Source organism: Schistocerca americana, chromosome 8, assembly GCF_021461395.2.
Source record: "Schistocerca americana isolate TAMUIC-IGC-003095 chromosome 8, iqSchAmer2.1, whole genome shotgun sequence".
Taxonomy (NCBI): domain Eukaryota; kingdom Metazoa; phylum Arthropoda; class Insecta; order Orthoptera; family Acrididae; genus Schistocerca; species Schistocerca americana.
This window is the reverse complement of record NC_060126.1, coordinates 465,756,667-465,770,762: the sequence shown is the minus strand read 5'-3', so window position 1 is coordinate 465,770,762 and position 14,096 is coordinate 465,756,667. Positions and strand designations below refer to the sequence as shown.

The window sequence follows — 14,096 nt, the reverse complement described above, 5'->3', positions numbered from 1 at the left end:
ATGATGAGATAAATGAAATTATTCAGTGAAGGGAGACGAAAATTTAAGTCACGGGTGACTGGAATTCGACAGTAGGAAAAGGAAGAGAAGGAAACGTAGTAGGTGAATATGGATTAGGGCTAAGAAATGAAAGAGGAAGCCGCCTGGTAGAATTTTGCACAGAGCATAATTTAATCATAGCTAACACTTGGTTCAAGAATCATGAAAGAAGGTTGTACACATGGAAGAACCCTGGAGATACTAGAAGGTTTCAGATAGATTATATAATGGTAAGATAGAGATTTGGGAATCAGATTTTAAATTGTAACACATTTCCAGGGGCAGATGTGGACTCTGACCACAATCTATTGGTTATGAACTGTAGATTAAAACTGAAGAAACTGCGAAAAGGTGGGAATTTAAGGAGATGGGACCTGGATAAACTGAAAGAACCAGAGGTTGTACAGAGTTTCAGGGAGAGCACAAGGGAACAATTGACAAGAATGGGGGAAAGAAATACAGTAGAAGAAGAATGGGTAGCTTTGAGGAATGAAATAGTGAAGGCAGCAGAGGATCAAGTAGGTAAAAAGACGAGGGCTAGTAGAAATCCTTGGGTAACAGAAGAGATACTGAATTTAATTGATGAAAGGAGAAAATACAAAAATGCAGTAAGTCAAGCAGGCAAAAGGGAATACAAATATCTCAAAAATGAGATCGACAGGAAGTGCAAAATGGCTAAGCAGGGATGGCTAGAGGACAAATGTAAGGATGTAGAGGCTTACCTCATGAGGGGTAGGATAGATACTGCCTACAGGAAAATTAGAGAGACCTTTGGAAAAAGAGAACCACTCATATGAATATCGAGAACTCAAATGGAAACACAGTTCCAAGCAAAGAAGGGAAAGCAGAAAGGTGGAAGGAGTATATAGAGGGTCTATACAGGGGCGATGTTGTTGAGGACAATATTATGGAAATGGAAGAGGATGTAGATGAAGATGAAATGGGAGATATGATACTGCGTGAAGAGTTTGACAGAGCACTGAAAGACCTGAGTCGAAACAAGGCCCCAGGAGTAGACAACATTCCATTAAAACTACTGACAGCCTTGGGAGAGCCAGTCCTGACAGAACTCTACCATCTGGTGAGCAAGATGTATGAGACAGGCGAAATTCCCTCAGACTTCAAGAAGAATATAATAATTCCAATCCCAAAGAAAGCAAGGTGTGGACAGATGCGAAAATTACCGAACTATCAGTTTAATAAGTCACAGCTGCAAAATACTAACGCGAATTCTTTACAGACGAATGGAAAAACTGGCAGAAGCCGACCTCGCAGAAGATCAGTTTGGATTCTGTAGAAATGTTGGAACACATGAGGCAATACTGACCCTACAACTTATCTTAGAAGAAAGCTTAAGGAAATGCAAACCTACATTTCTAGCAATTGTAGACTTAGAGAAAGCTTTTGACAATGTTGACTGGAATACTCTCTTTCAAATTCTGAAGGTGGCAGGGGTAAAATACAGAGAGCGAAAGGCTATTTACAATTTGTACAGAAACCAGATAGCAGTTACAAGAGTCGAGGGACATGATAGGGAAGCAGTGGTTGGGAAGGGAGTGAGACAGGGTTGTAGCCTCACCCCAATGTTATTCAATCTGTATATTGAGCAAGCAGTAAAGGAAACAAAAGAAAAGTTGGGAGTAGGTATTAAAATCCATGGAGAAGAAATAAAAACTTTGAGGTTCGCCGATGACATTGTAATTCTGTCAGAGACAGCAAAGGACTTGGAAGAGCAGTTGAACGGAATGGATAGTGTCTTTAAAGGAGGGTATAAGATGAACATCAACAAAATCAAAACCAGGATAATGGAATGTACTTGAATTAAGTCGGGTGATGCTGCAGTCATTAGATTAGGGAGTGAGACACTTACAGTAGTAAAGGAATTTTGCTATTTGGGGAGCAAAATGACTGATGATGGTCGAAGTAGAGAGGATATAAAATGTAGACTGGCAATGGCAAGGAAAGCATTTCTGAAGAAGAGAAATTTGTTAACATCGAGTATAGATTTAAGTGTTAGGAAGTCGTTTCTGAAAGTATTTGTATGGAGTGTAGCCATGTTTGGAAGTGAAACGTGGACGATAAATAGTTTAGACAAAAATAGAATAGAAGCTTTCAAAATGTGGTGCTACAGAAGAATGCTGAAGATTAGATGGGTAGATCACATAACTAATGAGGAGGTATTGAATAGAATTGGGGAGAAGAGGAATTTGTGGCACAACTTGACTAGAAGAAGGGATCGGTTGGTAGGACATATTCTGAGGCATCAAGGGATCACCAATTTAGTACTGGAGGGCAGCGTGGAGGGTGAAAATCGTAGAGGGAGACCAAGAGATGAGTACACTAAGCAGATTCAGAAGGATGTACGCTGCAGTAGGTACTGGGAGATGAAGAAGCTTGCACAGGATAGAGTAGCATGGAGAGCTGCATTAAACCAGTCTCAGGACCGAAGACAACAACAACAACAACACAGGCCTCAAAGACGCTGGCTTTGGCTATTCAGATATTAATGGATGTGAAATATTAATGTGAAAGACAGATGTTGTTCCAATGCAGTAATTTCTATGCAAGATCATGGGTGTGATGTTTGGAAGTCTACTATGGGTAGGAGGTACTTGAATTAATATCAGGCATTCATTAGATAGAAAGTGGACTGATGGAACACCCAAGAGGACAATGGCAGTGCCAGTTGGAAAACGAGAGCAAGTTATTGTTTAAAATGCAGATACAGCTGTCAGTTTTGTGCCAAACTGCCTGTTAATTATTTGTTCAATAAAGATAGACAATTATGAAGGAGATTAGCTGTGCAGGTTTTTCAGAAGTGCTTTGAGAAGAGTTGTACCCTACCAGAACTAGAGTTTGGTAGTTTCAGCACAGTATATAAATGATATAGTAAATGGTAGGATTAATGATACTATTGGTAGCATTGGTAGGGAGAGAATATTACAGAACATGTAAGAGAGAAACTGGGAACTGCACACCGGACTCGCATTCAGGAGGGTGATGGTTCAAACCCACGTCTGGCCGATTTAGATTTTCCGTGATTTCCTTAAGTCACTCCAGGCAAAAAAGGGGATGGTTCCTTTGAAAGGGCACAGGCAATTTCCTTCCCCCATCCTTACATAATCCGATGACACTGATGACCTCGCTGTTTGTTGTTGTTGTTCCTAATCCCTGCCTCCGCTCCCCCCCCCCCCCCCCCCCCCCCCCCCCCAACAATCCAACCAACCAAACTGGGAGCTGATGACCCTCCCCTCCCTGCACATAATTAGTATGTCATTTAGTATTAGTCCGTTGTATGTTTGATATCCTTACAGAATATGCATTTTATAATAAAAAATAAGTTGATTGTGTTTCTTCTGTGCTTTCATGCAACCAAAGCAATTACTTTCGGTGCAAGTACTGCTTACATGGACAAACATAAAAAATTGTATAATTTTTGTCGTTTTGTACTCAATAGAATGTTCATCATCATGGTCAAGGGCAAGAGTTTCCAGCTATTAGTGATAAATGTGAAAGCTGTTTATGAATAATGGAAAAACATTTTATATGGGCTTGATGAAGTATTGAAGCAGTGTTTGAGATTTTCAGTTTTTTTTTTTTTTAAACTATTAACATGACATATATAATTTTACCCTTTCTTTTTGAGGAAACTGTGTTTTCTAGTGCTATATTATAAATCTGTAACCCCCCCCCCCCCCTCCTAAAGAAAATTTCTCTTTCGCCATACAAATCAATAATTTTTGAATAAAACTAAAAATTATTAAATCCACTCATGACTATTACTCTATTTACCCACAAATGTAATCTAATTAACATTGCTTTCTTTCAGTCATGTGACAATAGTTTTGTCCAAAATTTTCCCTGAAATTAATTCAAATTTGTAGAATACTTTTCAACACAAAATCCAATTAATTAAGAAAATTAATACAGAAATCAAATGAATTAAGATAATTAATGCAGAAAGCCAGAAATAATGATTGCTAAAAACTGATGCTTGTGATAATGACTGTGGTCACTGTGAACAAAATAAAAACTATACTCTACGGTTCGAAATATTACTCTGGTAGTAATTGACTTGCTTGTTAAAGTTGCTCCCATGTTGTTCTCCTTTAACACAGCACTTCTTACTGTGTTATCAGAATGAAGTGAAAAGGTAACAGTGAATTCTGGAATAACCTCTTTCTTTATCAGGCATTCAAAACTTAAAGCTCTAGCCAAAAGAGTTGGTGAGGGAAGTTTCAAATTTGCAGCCTTATTCATGTACTTTTCGTTCTGCTTAGATTCCAACAGAGTATGAGGCACATGAATGAATTTGAATTTTTATTTTCTTGCTGTGCTAGAATAGCTCCTGGAATTCAGGCGCAGCCATGGTTTCTTCATGAGGAAATTGATACTATGAGCAGAACATCCTACATGCTATACATATGTACGTCTCTTCCACTACTCTGCAGACAGCATGCGTATTTCTTGCATTTTTGGTGATCACCCATATGAACTTTTCATCCCCTAGCTCTTCAATTACTTTTATAAGGCTTGAGGCGATAAACTGTGCTGTTTCCCTGCACTCACCAGACAGTTAATATTGAAGGAAATTGGGTCCGGCGTTGTGACAACGAAATTAATCACTTGGTGTCCAGACACAATTGTCCATCCATCAGAAATTAAGGTGAGAGCATTTGATTTTTTAATCTTACCTGTGACAACAGTGTGAACACATTGATCTTCAGCAGTGTTGTACCCATAGCACGGTGGTTATGTGGCTTGTAGCCAGGATGAATTAAATGAAAAGCTTTCCTCCAGTATTGGGTTTCCAGCATTAATAGCAAGGCTCTTGAAGCATAAAAAACTCTAGTGATGACTTTATCTACGCCTGTCAGAAATTGTTGTAGGAGTGCCCTTTGAAAATGATACAGCATTAGAGATACTAGACTGCTCATCAGGTGATGTCGCGCGCATAGTAGACATAGACATTTCATTCATTGTTTCAGAAGTGGTCCTCAAAAATTTTCCTTATCTCTGTAAAGGTTCCTGAGCCACACATCTTGTATATTGTGGACAGAGTCTAAAGTTTTGTAGGTGATCTCAGAAACAAAGCTATTGAATTCTGATATATGGTTCCGCAATACTTAGACATAGCTTCTGTCTTGTTTTCTATGGCCCTTGTATTGCAAAATTCCCACGCATCTGAATGATGAAGCATACTGAAAAATGCTGGTCACATACTGATGTTCAGAGTGATCAAAATGAGGACTCTCGATGGGTATGCAACAAACCTGACGTACAGGTAATTCGGGTTGAATTTTAACTATCCAAGTCTACCAGGAAAAATATTGTAGTCTGCATTTGATTCCGGTAGTCTATGGTAGCTTACAGTTGTTTTACAATTCTAGATTTGAGACAATATGACAAATCTGTCAAGGCCGTAAGTGATTATTATGGATAACGCCCTGCATCACTTGGTTGTTAATGATAAGACACATACTTTGTCAACAAGAAAAGATAATATTCAGTGGTTGAAAAAAATGACATTTGAATGTCAGAAAATTTGAAGAAGCGGAATTGCTCAAAAATGAGGCACAAAAGAAACCATAGTTTCCACCATACACCACTGATGAGATTGCTAAGGGATCAGTGTGAAATCGTTTGGCTTCCACCCTACCATTGTTATTTCAAGGCACTGGACATAAAAAGGGGAAAGACTGTAGGTGCATTGGTGAAATGTGTAGTGTCGTAGTGAGAGTGGGGAAGGGGTTAGATGAGGGGAGGATAGGGAGTGGCAAAGACTGAGGTCGGTTGGGGGGGGGGGGGGGGGGGAGCTTATGAGAACAAAAGTATGTTGTAGGAAAGTTCTCATGTGCGCAGTTCAGAAAAGCCGGTGTTGGTAGGGATCCAGATTGTGCAGGTTGTGAAGCAACCATTGAAGTGAAGCAGCATATTCAGTGACTGGGTGGTGCAGCTGTCTGCTTGGCCACACTTTGGCAGTGGCCATTCATGTGGACACACAGCTTGTTGGTTATCGTGCCCACGTAAAAAGCAGCTCAGTGGTTGCAGTTTAGGTTGTGGATCACATGGCTGCTTCCACAGTATCTCTACCTATGATGGCATAGGTGATGCCTGTGACAGGACTGGAGTAGGTGGTAGTTGGAGGATCTATGGGACAGACATTGCAACTAGGTCTGTTGCAGGGATATGAGCTAAGAGGCAAGGGATTGGGAGCAAGAATAGAGAAGGATATTGCGTAGGTTTGGTGGGCAGCAGAATATCGACATGGGAGGAGCGGGCAGTATAATGGGTAGGATACTCCTCATTTCAGGTGGTATATAAGGCAGTCTTGTTACCTCAGCATCAGAAAACAGTCCTAGAAAGGAACCTGAACCCAGTCTGGAACACAGTTTTAATCTTCCAGGAAGCTTCGTGTAAGTGCGCACGCTACTGCAGTGTGAAAATTTCATTCTGGAGGTCTTTGTGGTAGGTAACTTGAGTATCTGTAGCATAACTAGAAAATGTCACCATTATAAGGCTTATCAATTTTGGATTTTGTGTGAGAAGTGTATTTCTGCAAACATTACTTTTTACATCTTGTGTGGTAGTTTATAATGTAAGCCTTGTTTGTACTTCCCCACATGCCCTGAAAACCTTCAGTCAGATGCAAAAATATTTTTCTTAGTTTCTTACAAAATATTTTTAAATGACATACCAACTTACTCTGTTCTTACAAAATATTTTTAAATGACATACCAACTTACTCTGTTATCAGCCTTAGTCTCATTCCATTTACAGAGATATTGTCTTGCTTTTCTACTCCATTGCTGTTATGAAAACAAAACAAAAACTTGCCTAAATTAGTCGTTTTCTGCTCACATTTTAGCAAAAAGAAGTCCAACCGAGGAGAGGCGTGTGGCGAGCTGAACATTTCCTGAGGAGCACTCCGCTGAGGAATTGGGTTATCATAAATTTTGGCGTAAACATCAGAGTCGATGAATTGTGGTAATTGCTTTGCAGTGAAACAAATCTTTACAAAGTGTAGTTTTTCATTTTTTTAATTCATATATTCATGGTGTCTCACTCTCTCTTTCAAGGTCATTTGCTAACCTGATGACGTCTGTGGGACATTCATTGGGAATGTCGATCGATAGACCACAAAATTTATTGGTAATGGATAGAAGAGATCCTGCTTCCAAATTGTACGGCCTCCTTTCAGATTGTAAAAAGTCTGGAACGGAACTCGCCGTCGTGGTTATTGACGACAAACGTGGTGTCTACTGTAAGTGTGAAGTAATGTCATCTGGTATTTCGAATGCCTTAAAGCTCAGTATTTACAGTTAATGTTATCAAAGCTCACCCTCGTGTAGGTTTATTGATGTCAGCTGTCAGCAGTTGCAAAAATTAAGATTCACAAATTACTTATTCCCAGAAGACTGCGACTCAATCCCTTGCACTTGTACATCTCAGATCTCTCCAAACGTAGAGCAGTTGGGGTGGAGGGTCGTTCATCCTTAGCTTCAACCCTTTGGCACTTCCATTTTTGGGGACTAGCAAGTGCTATCTTTACTCTGTGACTGTAAATTCTGGGCACATGTTGGGTGGAATGTCTGCTCAACAGGCTGCATAATGAGGATGGTGCAGAGTAGTAGTAGTAGTAGTAGTAGTAGGAGGAGGAGGGGGGTAGTAGCCAGGGTGAAACAGTTACCAATAGGCATACTGCTACACCCCATATGCTAGTGGCTCATTTGAGTATATCTGCATAATCGTAGAACAAAATGAAAATTGGTTCAAAAAAATAAAAATTTTAAAAAAAACTGTTCACTTTGTGGTTTGGATGTTTGACAGGCAGGGCAGTCAAAGGACTTGTAATTTATGACGCACATACTGTAACACATTTGTAATTATGTATTTATTCTAGTTATGGATCACAGAACTTTATACCAGGTTATTAATTTCAATCGGCAATGACCGTCTTCAGACCTAAGAAACCTAGAGGCATCAGAAAATGTATTTATACATAATAAACCCGGTCAAATAACTGAGTACATACAATTTTTAATCACACCAAGTCAGCATAGGAAAAAAATTGTACTGTCAGAGCAATAAACGAAACAAGCTTCCATCATATTTATATAAAATGTGAATACATATGTAGTTATAGCATACATACGAGGTGGAATCCAAAATTTTCGGGACTGGTGCTGCCATCTGGAAAGTAGTAGTAGTAGTAGTAGTAGTAGATCTTTGCACCGCTAGGTGGCGAGAGCTGCATATCTGTTGAGTCAGTGTGTGGAGCGGCATTCAGCTGGGAGGACGTGTTGCATGTCCAAAGTGATTTCTGTAATACTCTGTGTTTGGTGTGTGGCGATTTTACAATGGATCCGCGAACAGAACAGTGCGTGTGTATCAGATTCTGTGTGAATCTTGGGAAAAGTGCTACGGAGACCCTTGCAATGATTCAACAAGTGTTTGGGGGACAGCGCATATGCTCGGGTCAGGGCCGGCCGTACAGATATTGAAGATGATCCTCACACCGGAAGGCCCGTTAGCCACAGAATGCCAGTCATTGTTGCCAAACTTAAACAACTGGTTCGTGCGGATCGACGTCGTACCTTTAGAGACCTTCGGATGAAGTGGGTATTGGTTGTGGGACATGTCAACGAATGTTGACTGATAAATTGGGCATGCATCGTGTCATCACAAAATTTGTGCCGAGGATCTTGACTGCCAATCAGAAGGCACAGCGTGTTGAAGTATGCACGGACCTTCGTCAGACCGCATCTGGTGATCCAACCTTCTTGTCAAGGGGTTATCACTGGTGACGAGAACTGCATTTGCATTTATGAACCATAGACAAAGCAACAATTGTGACAGTGGAAGAGCCCGCGCTCTCAGAGACCCATAAAAGTGAGACAGGTGAAGAGCAAAGTGAAGAGCACAATCATTGTTTTGATACCGAGGGAATTGTGCACAAAGTATTCGTCCCACTCAACCAAACAGTGAATTCCGTGTACTACTGTGATGTTTTGTGACGGCTCCGTGAAAACATTCGGCGATGAGGGCCTGAACTTCGGTGTCAAGGGACTGGCTGCTGCATCAAAATAATGCGCCCTGTCACACGTCCTTGCTCACCAGGAGCTTTTTGGCAAAAAACCACTTGGCGGTTGTACCCCACCCACCGTACTCGCCAGATATGGCACCTTGCGACTTTGCACTATTCCCAAAACTGAAACTCGAGTTGAAAGGCTGTCAGTTCGACACTCTAGAGAAAATTCAAGAAGCATCGCTGGCAGTGATAAAAGCCCTCAAAGAACAGGACTTTAAGAAAACATTTGACCAGTGGCAGAAGCGCCGGGACTGGTGTGTACGTTCAGATGGGAACTACTTCAAGGGTGATGGTGACCATTAGTCCAGAGGTAAGGTTTTTAACAGATGGCAGCACCAGTCTCGAAACTTTTGGATAGCACCTCATATAGGCTCTGTGAAACGTCTTAATGTCTGTCAGTAACAACTGACATACCTGAGGTATGGTATGCACAGCAGTTTACATGAATTGTACATTAGCCATTTACTGAATAAACAGATGCTCGAAACACAATATAGCAGTGCCTGTGTTATTCCGAATTACGATGCAAAGTTCCTTCGGACATGCATGCATAAATTTGACTAACACAGTCACTGCAATATCGTATTTATCCACCGACACTGGGCAAGCGACTTTAAAGTAAAATGTCTCCCCTGTACAGAATGTGCAAAATAGATGTAAAAGTACAGGTTGTAGACACATGGTTGACAACACATGGAAATTTGGGTCTGGCCATGAGCTGTGCTAAGGTAGCCAAATGGTAAGGTGACTGTTCATGACAAACAGGAAATCCGCGTTAGTCCCAGTCTGGCAAAATTTTCATTGTCCTCATTCTATTATACAGCTGATTGTTGTCCATATTTGGAATTGCGAATACATCTAATGTAATGCTCAAAACAGTTTCAGTAATTATTAATAAACTTAATATGTGAACTTACCAGAGTGCTAGCATATTATTACAGTTACACAGAGGAGTTTGGCTTTATTTAAAATACATACTAATAATAAATCAATATAACCATTGTGTTTTTGTGTCTTTCTTTGAACATACTAATCTCCAAAACTACCAGATGGATTTTTATGCAGTTTTCACTGGTAACTTTGGCATAGCTAGGGGCATCAAATACACTATATTTCATCGAAATTGTATCGTGGAAAAGAGGCTCTCATGTTGTTGTTGTTGTTGTGGTCTTCAGTCCTGAGACTGGTTTGATGCAGCTCTCCATGCTACTCTATCCTGTGCAAGCTTTTCATCTCCCAGTACCTACTGCAACCTACATCCTTCTGAATCTGCTTAGTGTATTGATCTCTTGGTCTCCCTCTACGATTTTTACCCTCCACGCTGCCCTCCAATACTAAACTGGTGATCCCTTGATGCCTCAGAACTTGTCCTACCAACCGATCCCTTCTTCTGGTCAAGTTGTGCCACAAACTTCTCTTCTCCCCAATCCTATTCAATACCTCCTCATTAGTTACGTGATCTACCCACCTTATCTTCAGCATTCTTCTGTAGCACCACATTTCGAAAGCTTCTATTCTCTTCTTGTCTAAACTGTTTATCGTCCACGTTTCACTTCCATACATGGCTACACTCCATACGAATACTTTCAGAAATGACTTCCTGACACTTTAATCAATATTGGATGTTAACAAATTTCTCTTCTTCAGAAACGCTTTCCTTGCCATTGCCAGCCTACATTTTATATCCTCTCTACTTCGACCATCATCAGTTATTTTGCTCCCCAAATAGCAAAACTCCTTTACTACTTTAAGTGCCTCATTTCCTAAGCTAATTCCCTCAGCATCACCCGACTTAATTAGACTACATTCCATTATCCTTGTTTTGCTTTTGTTGATGTTCATCTTATATCCTCCTTTGAAGACACTGTCCATTCCAGTCAACTGCTCTTCCAGGTCCTTTGCTGTCTCTGACAGAATTACAATGTCATCGGCGAACCTCAAAGTTTTTATTTCTTCTCCATGGATTTTAATACCTACTCCAAATTTTTCTTTTGTTTCCTTTACTGCTTGCTCAATATACAGATTGAACAGCATCGGGGAGAGGCTACAACCCTGTCTTACTCCCTTCCCAACCACTGCTACCCTTTCATGTCCCTCAACTCTTATAACTGCCATCTGGTTTCTGTACAAATTGTAAATAGCCTTTCGCTCCCTGTATTTTACCCCTGCCACCTTTAGAATTTGAAAGAGAGTATTCCAGTCAACATTGTCAAAAGCTTTCTCCAAGTCTACAAATGCTAGAAAAGTAGGTTTGCCTTTCCTTAATCTTTCTTTTAAGATAAGTCGTAAGGTCAGTACTGCCTCACGTGTTCCAGTGTTTCTATGGAATCCAAACTGATCTTCCCCGAGGTTGGCTTCTACTAGTTTTTCCATTCGTCTGTAAAGAATTCGTGTTAGTATTTTGCAGCTGTGACTTATTAAACTGATAGTTCGGTAATTTTCACATCTGTCAACACCTGCTTTCTTTGGAATTGGAATTATTATATTCTTCTTGAAGTCTGAGGGTATTTCGCCTGTTTCATACATCTTGCTCACCAGATGGCAGAGTTTTGTCAGGACTCGCTCTCCCACGGCAGTCAGTAGTTCCAATGGAATATTGTCTACTCCGGGGGCCTTGTTTCGACTCAGGTCTTTCAGTGCTCTGTCAAACTCTTCACGCAGTATCGTATCTCCCATTTCATCTTCATCTACATCCTCTTCCATTTCCATAATATTGTCCTCAAGTACATCGCCCTTGTATAGACCCTCTATATACTCCTTCCACCTTTCTGCTTTCCCTTCTTTGCTTAGAACTGGGTTTCCATCTGAGCTCTTGATATTCATACAAGTCATTCTCTTATCTCCAAAGGTCTCTTTAATTTTCCTGTAGGCGGTATCTATCTTACCCCTAGTGAGATAGGCCTCTACATCCTTACATTTGTCCTCTAGCCAGATTAGATTAGATTAGATTAGATTAATACTAGTTCCATGGATCATGAATCCGATATTTCGTAATGATGTGGAACGAGTCGAATTTTCCAATACATGACATAATTAGGTTAATTTAACAACATACTTAAGTTAATATAACAACTTAATTTTTTAGTGTTTTTTAATTTTTTTTTTCTTAATTAATTCTAAAAATTCCTCGATGGAGTAGAAGGAGTTGTCATTCAGAAATTCTTTTAATTTCTTCTTAAATACTTGTTGGTTATCTGTCAGACTTTTGATACTGTTTGGTAAGTGACCAAAGACTTTGGTGCCAGTATAATTCACCCCTTTCTGTGCCAAAGTTAGATTTAATCTTGAATAGTGAAGATCGTCCTTTCTCCTAGTATTGTAGTTATGCACACTGCTATTACTTTTGAATTGGGTTTGGTTGTTAATATCAAATTTCATAAGAGAGTATATATACTGAGAAGCTACTGTGAATATCCCTAGATATCCTGTCTATCTCATTTTTGAGACGTTTGTATTCCTTTTTGCCTGCTTCACTTACTGCATTTTTATATTTTCTTCTTTCATCAATTAAATTCAATATTTCTTCTGTTACCCAAGGATTTCTACTAGCCCTCGTCTTTTTACCTACTTGATCCTCTGCTGCCTTCACTACTTCATCCCTCAAAGCTACCCATTCTTCTTCTACTGTATTTATTTCCCCCATTCCTGTCAATTGCTCCCTTATGCTGTCCCTGAATCTCTGTACAACCTCTGGTTCTTTTAGTTTATCCAGGTCCCATCTCCTTAAATTCCCACCTTTTTGCAGTTTCTTCAGTTTTAATCTACAGGTCATAACCAATAGATTGTGGTCAGAGTCCACATCTGCCCTTGGAAATGTTTTACAATTTAAAACCTGGTTCCTAAATCTCTGTCTTACCATTATATAATCTGATACCTTTTAGTATCTCCAGGGTTCTTCCATGTATACAACCTTATTTCATGATTCTTAAACCAAGTGTTAGTTATGATTATGTTGTGCTCTGTGCAAAATTCTACCAGGCGACTCTCATACATAATATAAAAATGTCCTTATGTATGCAATGAATGCATGCATTAGTCGACCACAATATTATTCCACCTGGGAGTGAGTGAGCCATGGTCAGCTTATCGTGAGTTTTTATTGTGATATTTTACAAGGACATATTGAACCACTTGGTACTATATGCAGAACTTTCCTGAAGTCATTCATAGTGTGATGAGTTTTCCTCAGTCACAACTGTACTTGTTTAATGCAACATACCCAGTGTTTCCAACAACGGCCACAGGATGCCAAGAGCAATAATATAGTGGTCAGGTTGTATACATGTGTGTATGTTCCACATCTCCTCCAAAACCACTGTACCGATTTCTCCAAACTTGGTGCACACGTCACTTACTGTCTGGAAAGAATTGCTGTGGGGATAAGAACCACCTACCTATCAAAGGGAGGGATAAGAGTGGGAGGGAAAAAGAGTTGTTATCCATGACACACAAATACTCAGATTTTATTCATCCAGTATTTGGTAACGAGAACACTTGCCGTCTTGAAATAAATTCATATCTTTTTATAACTTTTTCTCGCTGACACTCCCTCACGTAATGATAAAGGGAAAACTTGTATTGTGTACTACATTTTGGCTGTTCATTTTCACATCATTATTACTTCTTTAAAACTACCTGTATTCAAGACACATGTTGCAGACAGTGTTCACATATACCACTGAATGTACATACAAAATTATATAGCATTGTACGACATATATCTCAGGATATGACATGACAAGCACTAAGATGCTGCAGTGTGTAAATTTGAATTTATTACTTCTTTACTACGAACTCTGTTCACAAGAAATGTCAGGTGCTATCCACATACGCCACTGAATATACCTACAAAATTATATCATTTTATAGCACAGAGAGAGGGGCAGGAGGAGATGGGCAGATGGGGGGAGGGGGCAGAAGGGATGGACAGAGAATGGGTAAGGGTGGAGATTGACTTACAGAATTT

At 39.9% G+C, this 14,096-nt stretch overlaps 1 protein-coding gene across 1 annotated transcript in view; it reads left to right on the top strand.

The window, feature by feature from the left end:
- Window positions 1–14,096, top strand: part of LOC124546027 (protein argonaute-2) — a 280,008-nt gene that overhangs the window by 207,242 nt on the left and 58,670 nt on the right. Inside the window, exons 15-16 of the mRNA XM_047125002.1 lie at window positions 6,908–7,026; window positions 7,119–7,303. Coding sequence (XP_046980958.1) covers window positions 6,908–7,026; window positions 7,119–7,303 — 304 coding nt within the window. The remainder of the gene's footprint in view (window positions 1–6,907; window positions 7,027–7,118; window positions 7,304–14,096) is intronic.